The following is a 25,707-nucleotide window of genomic DNA, read 5'->3' as shown; positions in this document are numbered from 1 at the left end:
TTGCACTCTGCAGCACTCCCGCACGCCTTTTACGCTCCGCTCACCTCTCCGCGTAGTAAAGCCTCTCCACGCCGCCGCGCCGTCACCAGCAGACGGACTGAGTCTGCCGGGGGTCTGGGGGCCGTCGCTGAGGCGCAACCGGCACCGAGACAAAACGATCACGGTATCGAACACCACCCCTCTCCCTCCCCTCCTCCTCCTCCTCTTCCTCCTCCTGTGGCTGTTGTTACGCTTCTGCTGCAGCGTCCAAGTTCAGGTGAGCCTCATCACAACAAGTCCTCTCTCCGGTACCGGGATGCTTGCTCGTTCCCGTTAAATAGGATGTTCTAAATGGGCCGCGCAGGATGTGAAGCCTCGCTAGAAGAAGCAGGAGGATGGCTAGACCAGGCTCGTCTGCGGCGGTGCTGCTGCTCCTGCTGGGCTTCCTCTCGGTGTCCTCCGTTAATGCCGGTGAGTTTTACCACAGGTTGATGGGCGATCATCATGAGTAAACGAGGGTTGATGATGTACTGGCTGATCAAACCACCACACACACACACACACACGCTGCTGTGTACTATTAGTATGTTTGGACCAGAGCTGTCTAATGTGATACATGTAGTACATTATATTGTAGCGGATCCCTGACATGACACATTGTTATGGATGTGTCAGCATCAACATTTGCACCAGCTAGGTAGAACCAATAAGCTTTGTAATGGCAAAAATGGCTGACACAAGTTAGTCTCATACTGTATCTAACTCAGGCTAATAAGGTGCTTCATATACAAGTTTTCCTCCCCAGTTTAGAGAATATTTCTGGAAAGAAGTGTCCTTTTGAAAGGGTTATATCATCTGTGGTTAGCTTAGTAAAGTCCTTGATTTTTGTAAGAAAGTAGGGCTCGCAATCGATTAAAAAATGATAATATTCACACATTTTGCTGTGACCCATTATCACAATAAATTGCCCAAAGAACCAAAGAAACTGTTTTCATTTAAATATCTTGATGTGAGAGAAACCCCCTTTGAAAATGTCCATGCCAGTTTTATCTCGCCAAAATTTTGCCTTACTTTGGAGCTATAGTTAGACACCTTCCAGGTAGGATTTTATGATATGGTTGGTGCCAATTGATTCCTTAGCACACACTAAAAATAAGGCGTTTAAACTCCACCAAAGACTAAAACTTTTAGAGTTAAAATGATTACTTGATCGATCGATACTCTGTGCTTATTTCGATTAATCGTCAATGAGTCAATTTCCTGTTTACAGCTGTACAAAATTTGAGGATTTGTTGCATTTAGTTTTGGTATATGGTAATAAACTTGATATCTTTGGCTATTGAACTGTGATTTGTACAAACCAAAACCCTGTTAGATGTCACTTTCTTAATTAATCAAATGACGATGATCAATAAATCACTGAATCGATAAGTAACGATGCACTGACACCGATACAGATATCGGGTTAATATTCAATATTATATTCAATTTATTTGCCAGACTCATGTCCAAAAGCCAGGCAAGACAGGACAGATAAAAACAAACAAAACAAGACAAGCAAACAAACAAGAAGAAAAACAAATACAAGAATTAAAATACATACAGACATTTCAGCCAATGTACTCTCTGTCTGGATGTGTACCTGGAGCAGCTCACAAAGGGATCTGAGAGTACCACCATGATACTGTTGGTGGACTCATCCAGATGTTACTGACTCAATGATATAAAATGTCTATCGTATATATATATATATTTCTAAATCATTTTCATCACAGTCAGGAAAGAACCAGAACACATGCTATATCCTGATACAATAATAATAATAATAATAATAATAATACATTTTATTTGTAATGCACTTTACATTACAGGAAATCTCAAAGTGCTACAGGTTAAAAGCATAACATTCTAATTATAAAAAGGATAAAAAAGGAAAAAAAACAAACAGCTAAAAACAGAAAACATATATACATAATCTAAAAACCATCTAGATGGGAGGAACCAAAGGTTTTGGTAAAAAGATACAGATACATATATTAGAAGAAGTTAGTAGGCTGTTTTTCTTAAACCAAAGCCACTTTATCAAAGGTTAAATAAGATATTATGCATTGTTCATATACTACTCCTTCCAGAAGTAGTGTCACTTTACCATTAACCATCGTTAGGTACATTTTCTTTGTCTAGCATTCTGCTGGACAAACTATGATCGATGATGGATGACATCATTTCTTATATGTTCTGTAAAAAAGTTTTCATATCGATGCATATCGGCAACATATATACCAATACAATAGATACTGATATGTCTGCGATAAGCCAATATCAGTCTTACTCTGACCATGATAAAACATTTTTACCTATAACAGTATACAAGATTTTGGCTATATGGCCTAGCCCAAGTGTGAAAGGGTCTGATCTATATAATTCTATCTATCTTTACATAGTATATACATTATATACTGCAATTTTAATTCCTGTTTAAATTTTGACCAATTTGCTGCTTTATTTAGAAGGTTTATACTTGAATTCAATTCTGTTAAATTTTGTTTTACACAGTTAGCAGACCAATGTTTAAATCAATCCCAGTTGAGTCCACACATGCTTACAGCTTATTATTTAAACACAGGGATTGGTAGACAGGCTCAGCCGATAACCAAAGTCCAGTTATCACAGGGCCCTTTGATTTTCGTGATGCATTAACCATGAAAGTTATTGCAGAATTTGATAATAAAAATGCAAAAAAATAATAATCTGGAAGAAAAAACAAACCAAAAAACAAATTTAGTATGCAATTGCATTGCTAGATATCGGGACTGAAAAACTCAGATTGGTGCCTCTTTCCCCAAAACTCTTAGCTTCAACATCCATCAACGTCTTGAAGGGATATGAAACAGTATTAGATTAAACAGGGATGAAGTATTCCTAGTCACAGCTCTACATACAGCACAGATCTAATCATGGTATATTATGCATGTTGGATATAGTACCTCATCTATCTTTCATAGTGTTGCATATTTTTAACCTGTGGCGGCTTATGTTCAAGAAGAACATTCATCTCAGGCGTAAGATCTCGGTTACATTGCGTTCCGATGATAAGCGGAGAGATGACAGATAGTCCTTTGAAAAGCCGAAATCTTGGCGATAAGATCATGTGGGATTTATCTCAGCCTCCACAGATTTGATATTTGGCTTCCTGAGGCTGGAGATGAATGTAATTTTAAGAGGGAGTTTTGTGATTCTGCAGCCAGCCTTCAGCTGTTTGGCAGCAAATGGCTTAAAAATGGATGGGAAACCCTCTTTGCTATTGTTTCTGTGGGTGTGTTTGAGTGCTGGAAGATAAACAGTGGGAAAACAGCTAGTCAAACAGGGAGTCATAGCAATGTATCAGACCCGTACTTGAACACACACCATCTACTCTGCATCAACAAACACACATAGCCTTTGGGAGCAAAAGAGAGAGTTTGGCCCCCACCAAAAATTTAATTTTGCCAATACTCTGTTCAGTTTTCTCTGCTATATTCTGGTGATTCTGTTAGCATTGGACAGACACAGAGAAAGAGAGGCTATGATCAATATTTGTAGAGGTGTGACAATGTGACAATCTAATTTGCAAAAAAGTGACAGACTGCAGTTCCTGCTTGTAAGCCGGCGGGTTAACAGAGAGGAAGAAAGAGCAATGGACCAAAATTGGATCATACAGACACTTATGGAGGGTTATAAATGGAGTGAAGAATGTAACACCTGGACACGAGATCCTACAGAAGCAAGACTGGAAATTTTTTAGGCGCTCATTATTCCTTTTATAAATCAAAAGTAAAACTGAAATTCAGCCTTGCACTTTTGACATTATACTGTGATGTATATAGAACAGTTTCACAGTATAAATAATGGCATTGTTACCATGTACATTTACGTAACCACAGTACATATACTTAATTAAAAGATTTTAAGAAGTTTCAATTAACCAAAAAATCCTTGTTTTCATTCTAAAAGGGGTTCATTGTAGCTGATAATGATAATAATATTTGTGTAATAATGTATACCGTGATATTTTCGGAGACATTTATACTGTGAAAATTGTATACCTTTGCAACCCTTCTCAACAACAGCATTTTGCTGCTTCAGCCGTATAACAAGTAGCCTGCAACTTTCATTCAGGAGACCTCTGTTCATGTCCTGTGTGAAATCAACATCGAGTTATTTGGATAACAAATGTACTCAGTGTAGCGTAATCTTTTCCTAAACCTAACCAAGTAGGTGAGTTTTGTTGCCTAAGTCTAACCAAGTAATGTTTTAAATGTTTAAACTGTAGTTTCGTTTAATTTCACCACAGTGCTTAAACTGTGACTACAATCTTGGAGAAAATATGTTTCCCTGGAAAATAGTTGAGAATGCATTTTTGTGATGTAGAAACCTAATTTTTAGAAAACTTATCAGCTGATTGATAGCCCTTTTCGACCAAGGCAGTTCCAGGGCCGGTTCGGAGACATGTTGGGAGACATTTGTAAAGAGACTTTTGTCGTTATTATCGTTGCGGAGAGTGGAGACTAGGGATGGGCGATATTATATCATTTATGATATATCGTCAAAAACATTCCACACGGTAAGAATATGTCATCCAACGACAAAAACGATAAATTAAATTCCCATTGATGACGTATATAAGTGCGCAACAAAACGTGTGAAATAAAGACAAACAATGGCGGAAGGCGGAGCAGAGGGTTGGTAGACGGCTGGACTGTGAATGGGCAGGAGATGGCAGAAGGAAGTGACATAGGAGGAATTGGGAGAATGAATATAAAGTGATCATTAAACTTACTCGGGGAGGTGCCTCGTTCGGTGAGTGTAATCCAATTTACCCGACCAAAATACTCCAAAAGCTGCTAGGTGAAATTAAAAATGCCAAAATCCTGTGAGCTGGGTCGCTGTTGATCTCCTGTAAGGTTAGTGCTCAACAAAAAAGAGCCTTACTACTGAAGAAAATAGACGGCAAAAGAGTGCAATGTGCATAATTTGATAAGAAAAATGTGTACCGGGGAGTCATCACGGGAATACTGACTAGCGTTTCAGTGGATCAGATAATAGACACTGCAGTCGGCGCAAAAGTAGTGGAGGCAAAACGCCTTAAAACAACACGAAACAGAAAAAAAATTGACAGTTTGTCTGTAATGATAAAGTTTGATGAGACTCTCTAGACTCCCAAACAAAGTGTACATAGGATACATGAGCTGTGATGTCAGACCATACATTCCTCCACCATTGAGATGCTTTAAGTGCCAGAAATATGGACATGTAAAAATGACTGTTACTCTTTGTGTATGTTTTAATACAACTGTACTCATCTGCAAAACCCAATAAAAAAAGTTTGAAAAAAAAGAAAAGAAATATGGAAATGTAGCAGCAAACATGCGGAAGATGTGCAGGCGAACACGAGTATGGATAATATGAGCTAGAGGCTAAGCTAAAGCTGTAACTGTGGAGGGGAACACAGCTCAGCCTATAGGGGATGTTAAGTGAGCAAAAAAAGTGGCAGAGGTGCAGCGAGTTAAAGTGTGAGCAGAGGCATCTAAATCAGTGGACAGAGAGAGAAGCAACGTACAATGTGAGGGAAGTGATAAGGCTATAATAAATGAAGATACGCTCATAGTGAGCAAGAGTGAGTTTATATTGTTTATGGTGGATGTGATTAACTGTTCAGCACAAACTGAAAGGAAAACTGAAAAGATTAAAATCATCATAAGGTCAGCAGAAAAATACCTTGGTGTGAAAGGACTAAGCTGGGAAACTGGAGGAAAAGTTGAGTGGAGGGACTTTTAACTGTCAGACATGGGATACTGACTCCTCATGGTCCTAGCTATCTTGCAGTGGAACGCAAGAAGCCTAATTGCCAATGGACAAGAATTCAAAACATATATTTCAAAATTAGCAGATAAGCCCCAAGTAACATGCATACAGGAGACATGGTTAAAACCACAATGGGATTTTGTTCTTTATGGTTACACTGCAATTAGGAATGACAGGAAATGGTGGAGGGGTGGCAACATTTGTGATGAATGGCATGAGATATAACATAGAATCAATTGTTATTAGAGTCTGGGCAGAAAGAGACAGCATTCTAATCGTAAACTACTATAATCCCTGCAATAGATTAAGTTTAGAAGTGGTGCAAGTGGAGGGGTACAAGGGAAGGTGATATGGAGCGGGGATTTTAATGCACATGGCACGTTGTGGGGGTGTAAGAACACAGATGGAAATGGGACTATAGTAGAGGAGTTCTTGGAGGATAAGGGATTAGTATGTTTAAATGACGGAAGGGGCACGATATAAAAGCAGGCAGAATACAGAAAGTGCACTTGATCTTACACTCACATCCACTGAAATAGCAAGCATGGGAAGTTTTGAACAAATCAACTGTAGTGGCAGTGACCACTACCCGATAATAATCAAGATTGGAGTACATGTACAAATAGATGTAGAAATGAAAACACAGAGATGGAGGCTGGATAGAGCTAAATGGGATGCATTTCAGGGGATATCTGAGGTAAAATGTGCAGAGATAGACCTACTGCAGGGAAATACAACAAATGTGGAGGAGGCAAACAAAAAGTTGGTTGCAGCTATAATACAAACAGCACAAGAAACCATACCACAAAGCACAGGTGGCAAGCAGAAAAAGTGCCATGGTGGAATGAGAATTGCAGTATAGCCATTAAAAACAGAAACAGAGCATTTGGACAGATTAAAGCCCACCACACACTAGAAACACTAATTCAAGATAAAAGAACACAAGCATCAGTTAGAAGAATAATAAGGTCAGCAAAGCGGACATAGTCGAAACAGTACTGTAATAAAATCGGGAGAGAAACACAGCTGTCGGATGTATGGGGAATAATCAGGACAATTAATGGTTTAAAGAGGAACTACAGTATACCAGTGTTGCACAATGATAATGAAACTGCAACCAGTAATGCAGAAAAAGCAGAACTCCTAGCAAAGTCATTTGTAAACATCAAATAGCTCAGGAAACTTATCATCAACAGCTAAGAAATGCAGAGATAAAACACTTTCACAAAATCTAGGAATGACTGAAAGAAGGGCCACAAAAGGGGAAGAGCTAGACTTACCTTTCACTGTTTTTGAAATCAGGAGAGCCATTTCAAATCTCTTCCCTCGGCAAACCTCACCAGGGAAAGATAGAGTGTGCTACAGCATGTTAGCACATATGAAAGACTGCACGCTAGAACTTATATTAACTTTGTTTAATATAATATGGTATGCAGGAATAATTCCGTCAATATGGAAACAATCAGTCATAGTACCAATCCTAAAACCTGGCAAAGAGACATCAAACCCATTAAGCAACAGACCAATAGCGTTAACATCACAGTTGGGAAAGACCAGTGAGAGAATCTCTAGAAGAATGAGACAGCCTGATGGCTGTAGGAGCAAATGATCTTTTGAATCTCTCCGTCCTGCAACAGAGAGAGAGGAGCTGTGCACTGCTGGGGTTTTTTTGGTCCATAAAGGTTTTGTGTAGCGGATGATCCAGATATTTCAAGATGGCCTCGAACATCTTGACAGGTCATCTCTCCACCACCTCCTCCAGTGTGTCCAACCTGGCTCCAACCACAGAACCAGCTCTTTAGACCAGTCCGTCCAACCGCCTTCATCTCTGTGTCTGATGCTGCCTCCCCAGCAGACTGCAGCATAAAACAACACACCACCACCACAGACTGATAAAACATCTGCAGCATCTTACTACAGATGTCCACAGATCTGAGCTTCCTTAAGAAAAAGAGCGTCTGTGTTTAGGGACCAGTCCAACTTATTATCCAGGTATAAGCCTAAATACTTGTAACTTGGCACCACCTCAGTGTCCACCCCACAGGTATTCACTGGCTGAAGATGGGGCTTGAACCTTCAGAAATCTCTGATCATTTCCTTAGTCTTTTAGGTGTTCAGTAGGAGATAGTTCTTGTGACTCCAGTCACTGAAGGCTTTTATCAGATCCCTATATTCAGATCCCTGTCCATTCCTGATACACGCCACAATAGTAGCGTCGTCCGAGTACTTCTGGATGTGGCAGGACTCAGAGTTGTATTTGAAGTCCGCTGTGTACAGTTTGAACAGGAATGGAGCCAGAACAGTGCCTTGTGGAGCCCCTGTGCTGCTCATTAATGTCCCAGAAACACAGTTCCCCAACCCGACATACTGTGGTCTTCCTGTCAGGTAATCTGTGATCCAGGAGATAAAGGAAAGATCCACTCCTATCTTTTGAGCTTGTTTTTGAGTACATTGGGTTGGATGGTGTTGAATGCGCTTGAAAAATCAAAGAACATGATTCTCACATAAGCACCAGTTTCCTCCAGATGAGCAAGGGCACGGTGATGCATGTAGAGGACAGCATCGTTCATCCCATGTGTTGTTTGTATGCAAACTGCAGGGGGTCGAGTTTGTCTTGGACCTCAACTCTCAGTAGGCGTAGAATCAGCCGATCCAAGGTCTTCATGATGTGAGAAGTGAGGGCTACTGGTCTGTAGTCATCAAGTTCAGCTGGCTCTTTTATTTTTGGGCCCGCCCCAACTGTAGACTGAGGTTGAAGATCTTGTGGAGAGGTTGACACAGTTGGGCAGCAAAGTCCTTGAGCAGCCTTGGACACACACCATCTGGACCAGCAAACAAAATCCAGTCAGGTGGGAGGATAGGGAAACATGGTGGAAGTCTTCCGATATAATCACGAATGCTTCTGGGTGTTTAGCCTGTATTCTAGCAACGAGGTCATGTAACTTCACATGTAACTTCAGCAGTTGCCTTGGGTGGAATGTACACAAGTATTGTTATGATATGACTGAACTCTCTTGGTACATAATATGGTCTCATACTAGCTGCCAATAATAACCAGTGAAGTAAACTTGAAAACCAAAAGAGTGAGCTAATTTCCCTTAGCTTTATATTAAATCCATAGAGCTAAGGGGAGTTAGTAATGACCTGTGAAGTTTTTAATTCAAGTCATTCGATGACTTTATCCATTATGGGATATTTATAGCACAGAATAGAATAAACACACATTTAAATGCTAATCTTGTGCATGCGAGCAGGCATGTGTGTGTTTTGGTACAATGTCAAGGTCTTACTCTGACGTTGCTTTTACAAGTCAGGCTCATGGGAAATACAGCCCTGGCGCTGATCATAGAAGACCTTGAGCTGTTGTCAGGTCACACACAAACACGTTTAATTTCTCTCATTCACAAACACACCCCACCAATATGTTGTTACCCCACTCTGTGCTCCCCTCATAGTGAAGGAAGAAAGTTAAGCAAGGTTGTAATTTAATGCCTCATAGCTCATTGATCAACAAAAGTTGCATTGATTTCTGGGATGTGAGGTTCCTTTTTTTAAGCCCACATATTAGAATCAATTGGCAGCATGACCGAAGAAATATATCGTTATGAGTCATACTTTAATGAGATGTGCCTGGGAGCAAGAAGGGCAAGAAGGGAGGAGAAGGTAAAGATAGGAAAATGTGTGTGTGTGTGTGTGTGTGTGTGTGAGAGAGAGAGAGAGAGAAACACCAAGACAAGGACAGATGAGAAAGAGAGCCTTTTCAGGGGAAACACCAAGAGATCTGTCTGTAGTTAATTAGTCCTGGTATTAACGAAAGCAGAAAGATTTTATCTGTAGGAGGAAAAGAGGAGAAAGTTCAAAGAGAGAAAATGATGGAGAAGATGTGCATTCAGGCTATATTGTTGCATCTATTGTAATTATAAATTGTAGCAACAGAATATTCATGACCTTTCTCTCTTTATTCTAATGTGTTTCCTGTGGCCATGCTGCATGTGTGTGTCAGACACCCTGCTGTCAGCTCCACTCAATGTGACCATCAGAGAGATTGAGGTAAACTCCGCCGTGGTCACATGGGAAATCTTGGAGGGGGACCCCGTCATTGGATTCGCCATCACCCAACAGGTACCTTTATGAGTGTATGCGTGTAGAGAAAGTGGTAGCTCTGGACAGAGTTTAGATCAGAGGCTTTTAAATTGTGAGGAGGAAGTGAGACATGAAGCAACAGGTGCATGCCAGTGAATCTAAAAAACAATGGGAAGTTAATGGTTGTAGTTGACATGCTGGCATGGCCCGCTCACCAACACGGTGAGTAGTTGCAGCAGCAGTGGCTGTGATACGGAGCTCTTGGAGGATTTTAAGGCACTTCAAAACTATTAGCAAGTCACTGCTACAATTGGCTAGCAATGACTAGAGCTATACCGAATATAGCCCTATACCAAATATATATATATATATATATATATATATATATATATATATATATAATTTTTTTATTTATTTTTTTACTTTTGAACCCTCTATTGAGGTACTTGAATGAGGCTTTGAATTTCTGTCTTCATATTTTGAGATGTAAAAATGTAAAAGTTGTAGCTCACTACCCGATACTTCCCACCTGCCCAATTTGTATTGTGCAACTCTCAACAGTGATAGGATGGATAGATAGCTAGCTTGATAGCTACAGCCATCGTCAACTCCAGAAAAAAAGTTAGCAAGAACAGGTTTTAAGACCTTCTTGATACAGTCTGGTTTATTAGCTAAGGTAACATTAATAACTTAACAAAAGTTTGGTGCCGCTTTAGCAAACATTAGCTAAGTTATCTGAAAACTATGTTAGGCACCACTTTACAAGTGAAGTTTAGGCCTAATCTTGCCGTGCCAGAAACAGGTATTCTTCATTCCTCAACACATCTGTTAATCTGTCATGAAGGGCACGCTCCATGGTGCTGTCAAACTGCTTTTCAAAGTTGAGCTTTACTATATCAAGCCAATGTTAGCTAGTTTGCTAACTGGACATCAAAACTTGTTTTTAAAAAGTCTTATAAACATTTTCCTTAACTTTGTCTAAGGAGGGGGCTACATCATTATACTTCAAATACCCCTGGTTTAGATAAAATAGACAGAAAAGGCTCAGGAAATTCAAGCTTTGATAGGTTAATCTTTTTGTAACCAGCTAGTTGTAAATGCACTTTCAGACACTTTTAAACTGTACATTTTGTCTATGTGAAGTTTAATTAGGTCAGGAAATTCTCTTCTTTAATTGTCCAGTAAATAAAAAGACCCTAAGGAGATTTACTCTTGATCTAACAGGAACCAATTGACCTGAGCAAGCAGTCCTATCTGGATAATAATGTACATTTCAAGCAGAGCGTAGCACTCAGTTTCTTTAAGCTTAATTACATCGCAGGACAAACCCCTGTAGGCTTCTATTTCAGCTTTTCCCAGCAGTTAACCAAGGGAGACGTGTTTGCATTTGCACCATATCAGCCCTGAACAGAGGGCAGCTTGTTGAACTTTCCCAAGAAGGATTGTCAGCTAAATCTGACTTCACCACGAGAAATCTGCATTTGATAGAGCATGCATCCAAGGAAGTTTTATTAACAAGTGGAAAACTCTTCCTCATTGCCTCCCTGGAGCAGGGTAAAGCTTATACCGTAAAGTGATGCAAGGCTTTGATAGCAGGTATTGCTACTTTGTGCCAATATTATCTTCCATGTCAAAGAAATTACGAGTAGTTTATAGAATTCTGTTACTTGCATGTTGGAAAAACTTCAGAAACATTTAGAATCTCAGAACCAACTATAATCTATGGTTGCAAAGTATCAAATAGTGGACTGATGCACCAGTTTAACCCTGACCCGTGACTCCTCTGCGGAGGTAGTGCCAAAGAAAGAGAGAATTTCCCCGCAGGGATCGATGAAGTATCACATTACAGCGCCCTGATTTCTCTTCCTCTGCCCTTCTGTTCCTCACTTTTCTGCAGAAGAAGGATGTACGCATGCTGAGGTTCATCCAGGAAGTCAACACAACCACGCGCTCCTGTGCATTGTGGGATCTGGATGAGGACACGGAGTACATTGTTCACGTTCAGAGCATCAGCATGGGAGGCAGCAGCCCCCCCAGTGAGCCAGTCCTCTTCAGAACGCCCAAAGAGTCGGAGAAGATGGCATCTAAGAGCCCAGGTGAGGGACAATACCAAATTATTTAAAATGTTTACTTGGTTTTCTTGTAATGCATCTGTGTTTTTGATAATTGACATGAATATTTGCACAAAATCTATACAAATCTGGGCCTAAAATGAATTTTGAAAAGCACAAACCCCCCTCTGGTTTGTTTTTTAACTTTCAGAGAAGAGCACTGGTATTCAATAAGCAGCTCATTTGTCCCCAATTCTGTCTTCACTTACTGTTACTGGAAGCTTTTACTGAGCTGTTAATGTTGCAGGAGGACCTTGGTTCCACATATAATCAGTACAAAAACCCTTTAAGTACTCCTCTGCAAAAAAAAAATTCTGGTAAAGTGTGTTGCATACAAACAGATGCAGGTACATGAATACAAAGATTTTAATAGCAGCTTACAGGAGGCTGTAACCGAATGGCGTACTGTTTTATTTGTGTTTTCATATTTCACCACGTAGGACAAAATTATTATTTGACTATTTATTACAAATAAAACGCAGGAATGGCTGTCTTTGTGAGCACCCTCTCCCCACCTCCCATACGATGTATTGTTCTAATTCTCAATGCAGAGGCTGCTGTTATCTGGAGCGGCTCGCAGTACTTCCAATTTTATCATGTCCGACCCAGTTACAGTGCGGAGAGCAGCTGCTTCAGAGGGACACAGAAAACACTAAATGCTCATCAGCAGCAAGGTGATAAGGAAACAGGGGACATTAGGGAGCAGTGAATTCCCTCGAAACACCCCTGTGTGGGGCCTTGTCCAAGTCCCTGACTCTTTTCTGCAGTATTGAAGCTACATTTCTGGGAAAATCTTTCTAGTAAATGGTCATTTTTCTTTGAACTTACTGTCTCTCTGTTGCTATGGTGGCCAAGCTCTCCATTCTCACATGACACATATGCATTTAACAATAACCCTTACCATCAAAATTCTTAGCCATTTTTTAAAGAAAGAGTTGATTTTAGTCTGAGGAAGACAAAAGCAGCTTGCTTATTTCGAGCTGACCTTTGGTTGGTTGAAGTGATAACGGTAGCTGCCAGATTATCTCCACGGTAGCTAGCTAGTTAATTAAGCTAACGTTAGTTGTATGAGTTAGCTTAAACCAATAACTGGGTAAAAGGGGTCTCACTAAATCACTTCATGGCCACATGACATCATGCTTAAATAACTTAATTAATTAATTTGTTACTCAGGCACTGGAGCGGAGCAGAAAATCAGCCATTGGGCTATCTTGGGATAATGCGAAAGCTAACAACTGCAACTTGTTTAATCCAGTCCCTATGCCTTTACTATAGTGTTTATTGAGTATAAGGATTACTACAGTTGCTGCTTCTGTACTGGCAAAATATCAGTTCATGTATATATTGATATATTATATTGGTATCGCAACAGACTGGCTTCAATTTTAGATATCATTAAATTGTAATATGACTATAAATATTGTTTTTTAATGGTATTAAAGGTTGCATTAAAGTAAAACAATGAAATTCTGAACTTACCAGACTGTTCTAGATGTTCTATAATTTACCTTTGCTAACTAATTAACCTTTACTATCATATATCCATATGATTAATGATATTTTATTTCATTGTATAAATATTTTATTGAAGCTACATTAGTCAACCCCACAATATCGTCCAAATATTGGTATTGAGGTATTTGGTAAAAAATATTGTGATGATTGACTTTTGATTTATTGCCCAGCCCTACACAGTGTTTTTTTCAATATATATAGTACATAAAACTTTGGAGTCAGCTCTCTTACAATAAGTTAATGAAAAAGTAAAACTTGCTCACAGTTGTGTTAAGTAAAACATGATTTTCAGAGCTAATACCAGACAGAAAAAATGTGTGACGATAGTTATATTTTGCAGTGCATGTGATACATTAGATGTTTACTGGGACAATTTGTCTTGATGTTGAGGTGCTGACTCGTTTTGTCTGCTCCGACTTTGATGGAAGTTTCCTGTGTGCAGGTTGTGTGTGTATGTATATGTGTGTTTATGGAAGCATTCATTAACCATCCTGATTAAATCTCTCAGCCATTACTGCTCTCCTCCCCTTCTAAACGGGTATTAATCAGCCTGACACCATTTAGTAACTGCAGGCGCAATGCAACACAACACAAAACATCACGGTCTGTGTTTCTATCCGTATGTTGATCTTTCTTTATATCTACCTACAGTATCTCTCCGACTGTAGATGTCTGAAGCTCCTAATCCAATAAAAGGAAAATATTTTTAAAAATCCTCAATGCGGCCAAGTTTATTTAATGTAGTAAAACCACTGATGGCTATTGTTGAGATGTGATATTGGTTATTATGTTATACAAGGAACTGCAAAATCTGCAGTTTTATAAATCAATCTTTTACACCAGTAAAACATAACAGAGACTCCTTACTGTCCCAACTGTTTCAGTTTGTTTCTGACAGTTGTGCAGCAGCAGCAGCCTGCATCGAGTTTTCACATCGTGTACAGTTTGGAAGAATCCCAGTTCAACCACAGTGTTGTGTTCTTCCCAGTACAGCTGCATTAGTCTTTGTCTGTGAAACAAAAGTCATGAATTAGACTTTTAGATTTTTTATGGTGTTTGCCTAGATGTTTTCCACATAGACTAAAAACAGGTGCGATGGCCCCACAGTCTGTTTTAATAATGAACAGTATTGGATATCATGTGTTGGAGTTTTTTGTCAGCTTCAGGTTTGACACAAGTCGACAATGATCCAATAATTTGATTACAACCCTTATGAAGCATCTGTCATGTACAGTAAACCCTGTAATCTGCTTATCTGATTTTTATTAAGGCATAATTTGGTTAACTGAACTGTTGTACCTCTTTGTTTTTACAAATAGCTCTTTCTTAACAGTAGTAATAGTAGTCTTAATAGTGTTTTTTCTTTCAGTATTTTTTATGCATACGGGGTCAAAGGTCACAGGGTGAATTGAAAGCAAAATGGTGTGTTTTACAAACAAAGTTGGACAAGTAACTTGCTGCAATCAATTACTCATTCCACATTACTCATGCCTTTACTGATTACAGCAAAATGCATTATATCATATCAATAATATAATCAAAGACATTGAGTTATTACTATTCGTGACGAAGCTTGAATTAATTACCTTAACGTCAGTGTTTGCAGTAACAGTTCATTGCTGCATTTGTCGTTTTCACGCCCAGTGCACACATGTTAGTAGCAATCGTACTTGCTTCTGTTCATGCAACCATGTGCATGATTCTGATTAATAGTGGATAGGTTAGGGTTGGGTGAAATGATACATAATTAATGAGGAAAATATTAATTAAAATGTGAACATAGAAGAGAGCAGAGCTGTCTGCTGCTGACAGACGGGGTGTGTATTAATGCATTTTAACTTCCTTTATTCAATTACTCTGTCAAGTTTACAGCTACAGTTTTCAATTTTGCTGCTGGAGTGTCCCACAATATTTGCTGCAGTGACATTACTGCACGCTTGGAAAGTTTTACAATCACAGGCTAATTTTTAAACTCATTAAACTCATACATCAAAACAATAAATCATTTAAAAAGCAACACAACATTTAGGGACTTGTAGATGGGGAATTAAAGATCCATGTGGGTGTGGGTCTTAACTGTAAATCTGAAAAAAATAATTTGGGTGGGGTGTTCATGTGTAGTCGCTGAATTTTAAAGGAAATGGTGATGACACTGTAATTGGTTTAATTCATGTTACACCCATAGCAATGACTAAATAAAAGACTAAATACAACCCCTTTGCACTTTGCGGCTCGATTTTGCGCCCAGATTTTGCCATGTATAACTAGCACAAGTTAGATGGACACACCCTCAATGCACATGCACCATGGACTTTAGACCGTGTGGTCTTGATCATCTAAACAGGGCCCTGTGAGTGATATAACCTGTAGGATTCACTGAGATGCATTGAACCCATAGTTGACTTTTTGTCCCCTGAGGCTCACTTCATGCTCTGGACTTGGTTGATGCCTGCTTCATATAGTACCTACATTTGCGAAGAGGATCTACTTAATGGTCTCTGACCTACTGATGAGTCAGCCTCCATGCGGAGATACTTAGTCCACTTACACACGTACATACATAACGTATACAATATGGCATACCCATTGCAAGCTTGAATTACTGAGAGAACTGTGCACCAGAGAGGTCTGCCCTCATGACAGAAACATGCTGTTACCAACTTTATAGTATACCTCCCATCTCTCAAGCCTGAGGCCTCAGCTTCAGCTCAGAGGGATCACCATGGCAACAAGAGATCCTAAAGTAAGCCTGACCACAGAGCACCATCTTCTTCCACTCATCCAGACAATGAAGCAGGACAGTGGCCATAGTCAGGCAAAATTCAGGGCTGCTTATAGAGATCCCAAGTCATCACATCTGTGCCAGCCTCTGTTCCAATAGCTTCAGTAACTCCAATCTCCCATTCTGCATATCGTCTGTCTTTCTGAAAAGCATTTTATTGTGGATTACTGTCCATATTCTAAGACAAATTGGCAACTGTGGCTTTTAATTAAGTGTCCCTACATCTGTAAAGAATCTGGAACCTGTTAATACTTCAAAATGTAAGCAAACATTTATCCTATTTGTAATGCTTCCGTTATTTTTAGCGTTGCAATTATAGACTTGTATATAAAGCTGGTCGACATGACAGCTCCCTACAAGTGAGGCCAAAACATTTTGATCGCCCCCTGATGGCAGGCTGCAGTATAGGTTATACCCCTCTATGTTAGTGGATGGGCCAAACTTAAAACTCAGAGTACATATCAAATACATTTTTCCCAAAAGTGGTTTCTGGCATTTTAAGTAGTTCTTATCACAGTGCTTTGTTCATATTTCTGATGGTTTTAATTTTTTTGTTTTAGTCAAAAAAATGACGGCCTAATGTCGTGATAAAAAAAAATGCATATTGCGATAATGGCAACATTCTTACTTCTTGACATAGTGACGTCAAGTCATTGAATTCAGTACATACTTAAAGTACAAAAGTACCAGCAACAAAATGTACTTAAAGTAACAAAAGTAAAAGTACCCATAATGCAGAATGACTTAGAATGCTATATATATATATATATATATATATATTGTTTGATAATCATTTTTGATGCATTTATGTAAGGAGCATTTTACTGCCGTAAGGGTGGGGATAACTACGTAATATAGTTTTATGTAGTTTAATTTATACAAATCTTTAATCACTTTTTTATGTTAAATCATTATGTGAAAAGTTACTAAAGCTGGCAACTAAATGTAGTGGAGTAAAAAAAGAAGACAAACCTAAAAATTGTACTTATGTATAGTACTTGAGTAAATGTACTTAGTTACATTCCACCACTGACATTTGCAATATATATTATAAGTATTATTTTATACTTTTTTTGCACTTTGCACTAAAATTTAGACTTATGATTGATTTTTACTTTGTTGTACTATTGTTATTTATACAGACTTCAAAATATATTTTTTTCAAAATGATTTTTTTCTATATATTTTTCAGTATTTTTTCTCATATCGTCAAGAATATCGTTATTGCATAAATATCCTAAAATATTGTGATATTCTTTTAGGGCTATATCTCCCACCCTTAGCTTCTGTATGCATATCACATGCCTGAGCAGCCCCTATATTTCACCTTTATTCCCATTCATTCCCATGTCAAGTTTTCACCTTGTATATACATAGTTTTACCGCTGATGGCTATTTTATAGCATTGAGATTTTATGAGTTGTGGCAATTCCGTGAACTGCAGCAGTAAGCAGTTATACTAAAATAATGCTGTATTTACTGAATTATACTTTCAAGGCCAACCACTTTCAACTAACCCCCTTATAATGCAAGCAAAGACATATAAGTGACATTGACAGTGATGTCTTAATGCCATGCATACAACCCTTTTGATGTCATACAGTGCTATGCCAAGGAAACCACCACTTTGACCAGGGGGATGTGGGCTAGCGCCAGTCCTGCTGCTGGCAACAGAGTGCTCAAACCTTTAACCCTGTGATTGGTGTAAAGCTGCAGCTGCCAGAGTCCTGTCAGCAAGACAAACACAGTGAGTGATGGGGTTTGGATCCAGCCCCCCCCGTCTCTGTAGACCTCTGCTCTCACTTAACTTTAATTACACTGACCAGAGTGGAAAATTTACACCAGGTGGCCTCTCTGCTCTCCTGCCGCCCTGCTTTATTCTTTTATCTTTCCCTGCAGAGTTTCAGAGTGATGGCAATTTCACATTTTCTCTTTGGGACAATGAATCGCAGTGTCCTCAGTGGCGCTTTGTTGACTCTGTGTGCGTGTGTGTGTGTGTGTGTGTGTGTGTGTGTGTGTGTGTGTGTGTGTGTGTGTGTGTGTGTGTGTGTGTGTGTGTGTGTGTGTGTGTGTGTGTGTGTGTTCTCTCTCCAGACGAGGTGACGATGGAGGAGGTTGGTCAGGCTGCTCAGCTGAGGGCTGGAGAACTCATCATCATTGTAGTGGTGCTCATCATGTGGGCAGGTAATATTACTCTTCAGCAATGCACATTCATCACTGCAGACCTTATAGGAATCCACTCTCTTTGGGGCAAATAAGCTCTCAGACTGAGGCTCTATTAGGAGACAGAAACGCTGGTAGTGGTGTCATCTCTCTCTGATGAGTATTTCATGCCCTGCAGTGCTTTTGGAATGATGAAAACATTTTTGGTGATCAGAGCACATCAAATCCAAGTTTAAATTCTGTACACTCCTCTACATAAGCTTGTCAAAACAGAAAGAAGGGTCTTTCAGATCAGATAGAGGTGTTTGTTTACCTTGTAGGCTTTGGTCAAACTTTACTTATTTACTTATATTTGACATCAGATTTAGCTGAATTCATTTATTTAGCTGCAATCTCCTGCCACTATGAACTTTGTCATTTTCAAAGGAAAGGGGTTCATTATCTTTAGGAATATAACTCCTACAGCCATGAAATTTGGTCGGGGCACAGAGAAAAGAGAAAACAGTTTTCAAAAAAACAAACAAAAAAATCAAAATTACTTTATTTATCCCCGAGGGGAAATTTCAGTTAGTCGGGTACCTCTGGTAGGATCTTTTGTATGTCTGGATGCTGCTTTGGAGATGTACACATGTTGAAGAGGAGGAGGAGGAGGAGGAACATTAGAATTGGGTGAGGTTGCTGTATTGAATCTGTTGAAGAACTGGTTGAGTTCATCAGCTCTTTCTACATCACCCGCCACTGGCAGAGATGGTGTTGATTCCTCAGCACATTTCACGGATGTTGCTGTTCTGTAGATTTCTCTCCAGTTTCTTCTTGTGTTCCACCTTTGCCTTTTAGTCTCTTCTTCAACTTGTGTTGTACTAATTTGAGCCGTGCTTTGTCACCATTTCTAAAAGCTGCCTTCTTCTCATTGAGGATTGCCTTTAAATCACTAGTAATCCAAGGTTTGTTAATATTATGTAATAGGTTATGTAATCAGTAAAGCAGTCAACCTGTCTGCCGATGTCCATACTGTTCTCCTCTGTTTCCAGCAACACATTCCAGCCTGTACATTCAAAGCAGTCCTTTAGAGCCTCAGTAGCCTCTGGTGTCCATTTCCTGACTGTGAGTTTAGTTGGAGGCTGCCTCCACACACAGGGTTTGTAACAAGTCTCCAGAAGAACTATGCTGTGATCTGACCTGCCAATTGGGGGCAAGGCAGTAGCTCTGTAAGCTTGTTTGACATTAGCATACAGCAGATCAATGGTTTTATTTTCTCTATTACAATTAACAAACTGTGTAAATCCAGTCAGGTGGGAGGTGAGGGAAACATGATTGAAGTCTTCTTAGTTACTTTTTTCCACTGATTCAACAACCACCAGCTGTTGTTTGGGTGAAATTTATCCTTAATTCACCAAATATGATGCAAACTTATGCTGCTAGCTACAGTGTTTCCTCCCACTGTCCACTGCTGTCTCTCTGCCATGCCAGTTGATCAGCTGTCTGCAACTAATTTACAATATAAAATTACAAAAAAATCCCAAAACAGCTGTCCATGTTGACAGGCTCATCATTATCATAAAGACTAAACCCAAAATACTTCCAAACAGGGACACACTTTTACTTCTTACCAGCTGCAGAAGCTGTGACTCATTATTCATTAGTCACAATATAATGAGAAGATATTGACCTCAGCCAGAGAGGAAGGACTTAGTTTTCTGTTAAAACTTATATTCATATACAAGCTATTTTTTCAATACTTGGCTATAGAATTTTTCCCGATATAAGGACAAAAAAATACATAATTCCAGGGTATTCAAATTTTAAATATGCGTGTGGCCTCTTGCAAAGTTGCATTCCCATCATCACAGCCTAGAATAAACTGTTCATTGCATCTGAACAACAGTCTTTTCAAACAACAAGATAGTGACTGCTTTTTATTTAAGCCTCCAGTCATTAGCTCTGTGTTGCAGTTGTCTTTTTTGTGCATCTCAGCACTGTTTTAGATGCACACAGCTATAAATATTCCTTCCTAACCCACTTCACTAAGTGTAATGAGATACAAATAAGGCCCACATTCTGTATACAGCATATACAGTAACAGCAAGCGCTCTGGATCTCCCTCGCCAATTAACTGTGAGCGGACGAGAGGCAGAGATTCAAAGGGAGTTAGAAAGGGAGGGAGTTAGAGAAAGAGTGAAAAACTGAGCAATTCAAATCTTGACAAGAGCAAAAAGGAGGGCAGAATGGTGAAAAAAACAAAATGTGAAGAAGGTGAATTGTGTTCTTCTGCTTTTAATTGGCCCTGTGGGGCATGCTGGGGGATATCACAGTGAGATATCCCATATTGTGTTTGGTATTGCAGTGATCAGATGAGCAGAGTCTGACATAAGCAGAACAGCAAGACTGAAGCCCGTTTCGGGCCACATTCCTCCTGCCTCCACACGCTCCTCCACCATCATGAATTATTCTCTTTCGTCTATTTTCATGCTTGTTCTTTTTCCCTTTCTAAATCTATCTCTCTTCTGCTCTGTTTTTAATCTGTTTGACTGAAGGCAGGCCTGACATGGCTATCCTGTCATCAAGTTGATAACACCATCTGTATATTTCAACGTATTCATGTGTCTGTTTCGCTCACTTCAGTTTGGTCAACTTTGTTGACACCCCAAAAGAATAAACAGAGATAAATTATGAGTACATATCATCACCTCCTCTACCTGTTATTGAAAGACGTTTTGCTCGTTATGAATATTTCAATGTGTATAGGGCTGGAGACCAAAATTTTAGAAAATAAAATAAATCAGGAAATTGAAAATAAGGATCAAATACAGAACAAACAAGATTATAGTAGCTTGAAAGTCAATTTACAATGCAAAACCTTTGAAATTGGCTAATCTATTTCCACTCAATGTCCACTTCTTAGCATGTTCTTTTGGTCATCATATCACATGGTCCTCATCAGCAGATGAAGTTTGCTTAGTTGTTATGTAACTGTATGTATTCAGCCATTATTCCCAGCACTTTGTTTTTGATTTTGGAACTTGTAAAATGTTGAGTTGAAAAACCTGTGATTGATTCATGAATAGAGCTTAGAAGCTCTGATGTAACCCTTACAGTATGTTACTGCTCTATCAAGGAATAGTTTTCTGAGGACTCAGTAGTTGAGGACTCCATTGAGGACAGCCAAATAAACCAAAGGAACAAGAGATTATTCCAACAAATAATTATTGTCCATTTGTCACCAGGGGTGATCGCCCTGTTTTGTCGTCAGTATGACATCATCAAAGACAACGAGCCCAACAACAACAAGGACAAAGCCAAGAACTCCTCAGAGTGCAGTACTCCAGAGCACCCACAGGGGGGGCTACTGCGCAGCAACGTCTGAGACCTGCATAGCCCTGTGCAATAACCAACTCCTCGAACCTCAGGACAGGTGAGGAACAGGAATCTTTATTGGCTGGCATCATATGTAATACCTCAGATAAACACTTTGTTTTTGTTGTATGTATATTTCTAGGTTTTATTTCTTTGCCCTATGTTATTGTGCTTTTGCAAGAACCTTGTTCAAAAACACACAGATTCATTTTATCCTCAAAGGACCATCTCTTCATTATGTCAGGGTTTCCTTTCTGATTCCCATTTATCTGACGGCTCACCAGGCTTTATATAAAACTTTTTTAAAACTAGTTTCAGTTGAGTCAGACATTTTTTCCAATTTATCATTTGCTAAACTCGTACCCCAAACTGTGATTATAGTCCAATCATAGCTAAGCTTGTAAAACATGAAGTTTGGCATCCAGCTGAGAAATAGTTGTCTTCTAAACTCAAACACATGAGCAAAAGTGTAAGAAATAGATTAAACAATGTGTTTATCTACTGTAGAAAAAAACTGCATAAGTAAGCATGTCAGGCTATCTACTAGGGCTGTACCAAATAGTTCAAAGTTACGAAGCTTCATTCATAACGTTGACATTCAAATTCTAAATCCACATTTGAATAGTGCACAGCTTTTTTATTTCCAAACACTTTTTGCTCTGTATTAATAATTAAAACAATCGCCCCCAGATGGCGGGCTGCAGTACAGGTTATAAACCACACCTCTCCATATTGGATGGGACATGAGTCACACTAAAAACTCAAAGTAGAGGTTTGGTTTTAATTCATTATTTAATTAAAAGTGATTTGATAAATATAAAAGTGGTATGTTATACCATAGCAGCAACACATGACATATGTTATGTCATGACAGCTGTAATGGACTCATGATTGATGTGGCGAGTGTTTGGGTGGGAACTTGATACCGTTAGCAAGTTTATTATAGTTAACGAACACTAACAAAATAACGAGAACTAGAACATTTTCATTAACTGAAATAAAAATAAAAACAAGAGCTTTTTAAAAAAATTATAACTAACTGAAACTGTAATATGTGGTTACAAAATTAACTAAAACTAACTAAAGCTATAGTGAAAATGTCCTTAGTTTTCATCTTTGTCAACTTCTTTCATACGTAAACCTTTTTGGTTGATATCTATTTCATTTACCTGGTTTTATGACTTTGTAAAGTTATTGGGGCTGAGATGGATCAGACAAAGGAAATAAAGGAACATTTATTGTGACTTTTTTTAATCTGGCACCCAACAAATACCCCATTACAAAAAAACTAACACTAAAACTAATCAACACTAAACTAAAACTAAGCATTTTATAAAAAATAAAAAATAATTAAAACAGGCAAACTCACTCTAAAAACAAATTAAAACTAACTGAATTTGAAAACAAAAAATCATAACGAAATTAAACGAAAAACTAAAATTAATGAAAAATCCAAAACCATTATAACCTTGACCGTTAGTTAGCTCTTTGCTTTAGCCTCAGACTTGGTATCATGTACATAGCCATAAAGCGTATATTTCGAACTCTTTCATAGGCTTTTTGTTTTTAAATGAGTCGACAAGCAACAATAACTAAGCTTAGAAATATAGTTTTTTAGTTAATTGGCTAGCTAGCTACAGCTAATACAATCTGCTAACAACATAATTTCTGCCAGTAGAAATAGCATTCCTGGCCTGGAAATGAGAAGTTGCTTTTGTCTCTTCCGTCAAAATTCAAGAATTAATAAGAAATTTGGGTAGTAAATCTGCCATAATTATCACTGTAGTTTCTGCAGTGCTAAAATGGAAAGCTTAACAGGTGAAGGGGGGACAAGGTTTAGCTAACGGTCAGTTAAGAATAAGGAGGGCAAAAAACAAATAAAGGTTTTGCAAATAGAAGAAAATAATACTATTATGTCTACAGATTTTTTTTTTGGACCAAGTTGTTTCCTCTCCTTGCAATATCTGAACTCTTACTGTCCATTTTTTCTCATCAAGTTTAGTAATTTTGTTTTCTCCAGAACCTGAGACCAACAGAAAGCCATTCTCAGACACCATCGTACTGAAGAACCGCTAACCATTACAAAAACTCTTCTCTACACAATGAGGAACTCTTCAAATACAATGGACACAAATCTGAACTTGTAGAATTAAAGGCTGCAAACAGGAAACAGAAGAGGACAAACCTACATTTAACCTACCTTTATTGTGACCAAAATTGGACTGTAGCCTACTTTGAGCGGACAGCCAATACAGACACAAGACATACAATGGCTGTCAGTCAAAGCATGGGAGGGGACGTCATTGCCTCTTGACAAGAACTGCTTGATTCATTCATTCTGGTTACTCTACATCATCGTATGCCAAGAGCAGATCATCAAACATGAATGTCTGAGGATTTTTTTTTTTCCCACTTCAGGTTTGTATCACTGGTCGGAAATGAAAGAAATGTAAGTTGCCTCACAAGAATAGCTTGGGCTTCAGGTCCAGGAATCATTCAGCACACAACTAAACAAGCAAAGCTTTGTTTTAAACCAAGGACTTTCTCTTTTTTCTATCTCTCCATCCACATTCCCTCCTTTCTGTCTTTACTACGAAGCTCATCTCTCCCTGTCTTTCTGTGTCGGTGTCTCTCTAATAAGCACATTGACGTTTGGTGCTCCTCCTATTGTGATTGTTTGAGCCCTCACAATCCCAGTCTTGATTATGGTATCATTTTGTTATTGGGTCAGAAATATTGCACGTTGAGTCTTGTCTCCTGCCTTTTTCTCTCTGTATCGTCACTTAAATGACGCATCTGTTTTTCTCGCCTTTCTGAACTGGAACTGGTTCGGGGATAGAACATGACACATTATTTTAAGCACATCGTATTTTCCTTCCATGCGTTGGATGACGCTGTCTAAATACAGCCACGATACAGATAAAGTTCAAGGACTGACCAGGCAATCTCTCATCACAGTGGTGTCTCGCAAAATTTTTCTCCCAGGTTTGAAATCCAAAAAGTTAACTTCAATGTCAAACTTTGGCAAGACTGGCATGGCTAGAAAATGACTGATTAAGGTTCAAATTGAGGTTTATTGTTCATCACTGCATATTTAGCACCATATGCTATCTGGATGTGCAGGGAATAAGGATGGAGACACGCAGGACATTATTCTTAATGAAATGTATACACTGGGCAAGGTTTGGCTGGGTTTCCTCTCTGGTTTGGCTGGAGACCGGCAGGGATGCCAGGCTGTAGAAGCACTCAGATAATCCATTCAGCTCTGTGGCTGTTTTGAAATGTAAACCATTTTCTTGCAGACTCCCTCTGAAACTATCATTAACATGCAAGGCTGTTATGGAATAGAGAGAAAAAAAATGCCTAAAATCCAGGTGTGAATTCACTAAAGGTACACTGCAGATTTGATCCCCCAAACTACCAGCACTATGTAGAACTTAAGCAGACTGGCAGTGCATGAGGATCTGATCTGCATGCCGATAGGTCAGATTTTGATCTTTTCAGTCATTGTGTCCATTGATTGGGGTTTGAGAGCTGTGATGGCCACAGCATGTGGCTCTGGTGGTTGAGCGGTCGCCCACTGATCGGAAGGTCGGTGATTCATCCTTGGGCAAGATACTGAACCCCAATTTGCTCCCAATGCTGCGTTCATTGGTGTGTAAATGAATTCCCAATGGTGGCAGGATAGCCTCAGCTAACAGTATGACTGCGTGTGGGAATATAAGTGCAGTCCATTTACCAATTATTTTTTTTTTACATTTCATTGGGAAAGTCAATTTAATCAATTTAGGGTCAATATTGTATGTATTCCTACTTGTCAAAAATCTCATGAAAAGACCAAACATAATGAAAATCTGCAGCTTTAATGCAATAATC

At 38.9% G+C, this 25,707-nt stretch overlaps 1 protein-coding gene across 1 annotated transcript; it reads left to right on the top strand.

Annotated features, from left to right (window-relative positions):
- Positions 1–191: 191 nt before the first annotated feature.
- On the top strand, positions 192–25,707 carry fndc5b (fibronectin type III domain containing 5b). Its single transcript, XM_059350478.1, has 7 exons — positions 192–256; positions 344–450; positions 9,827–9,945; positions 11,804–12,002; positions 18,409–18,498; positions 21,702–21,889; positions 23,852–25,707. Exons 2-6 carry the CDS (start codon positions 375–377, stop codon positions 21,839–21,841), a joined length of 624 nt encoding a protein of 207 aa, XP_059206461.1. The 5' UTR covers positions 192–256; positions 344–374; the 3' UTR covers positions 21,842–21,889; positions 23,852–25,707.

This window comes from Centropristis striata, chromosome 14 (genome assembly GCF_030273125.1).
Source record: "Centropristis striata isolate RG_2023a ecotype Rhode Island chromosome 14, C.striata_1.0, whole genome shotgun sequence".
NCBI lineage: Eukaryota > Metazoa > Chordata > Actinopteri > Perciformes > Serranidae > Centropristis > Centropristis striata.
This window is presented reverse-complemented; position numbering and strand designations above follow the sequence as displayed.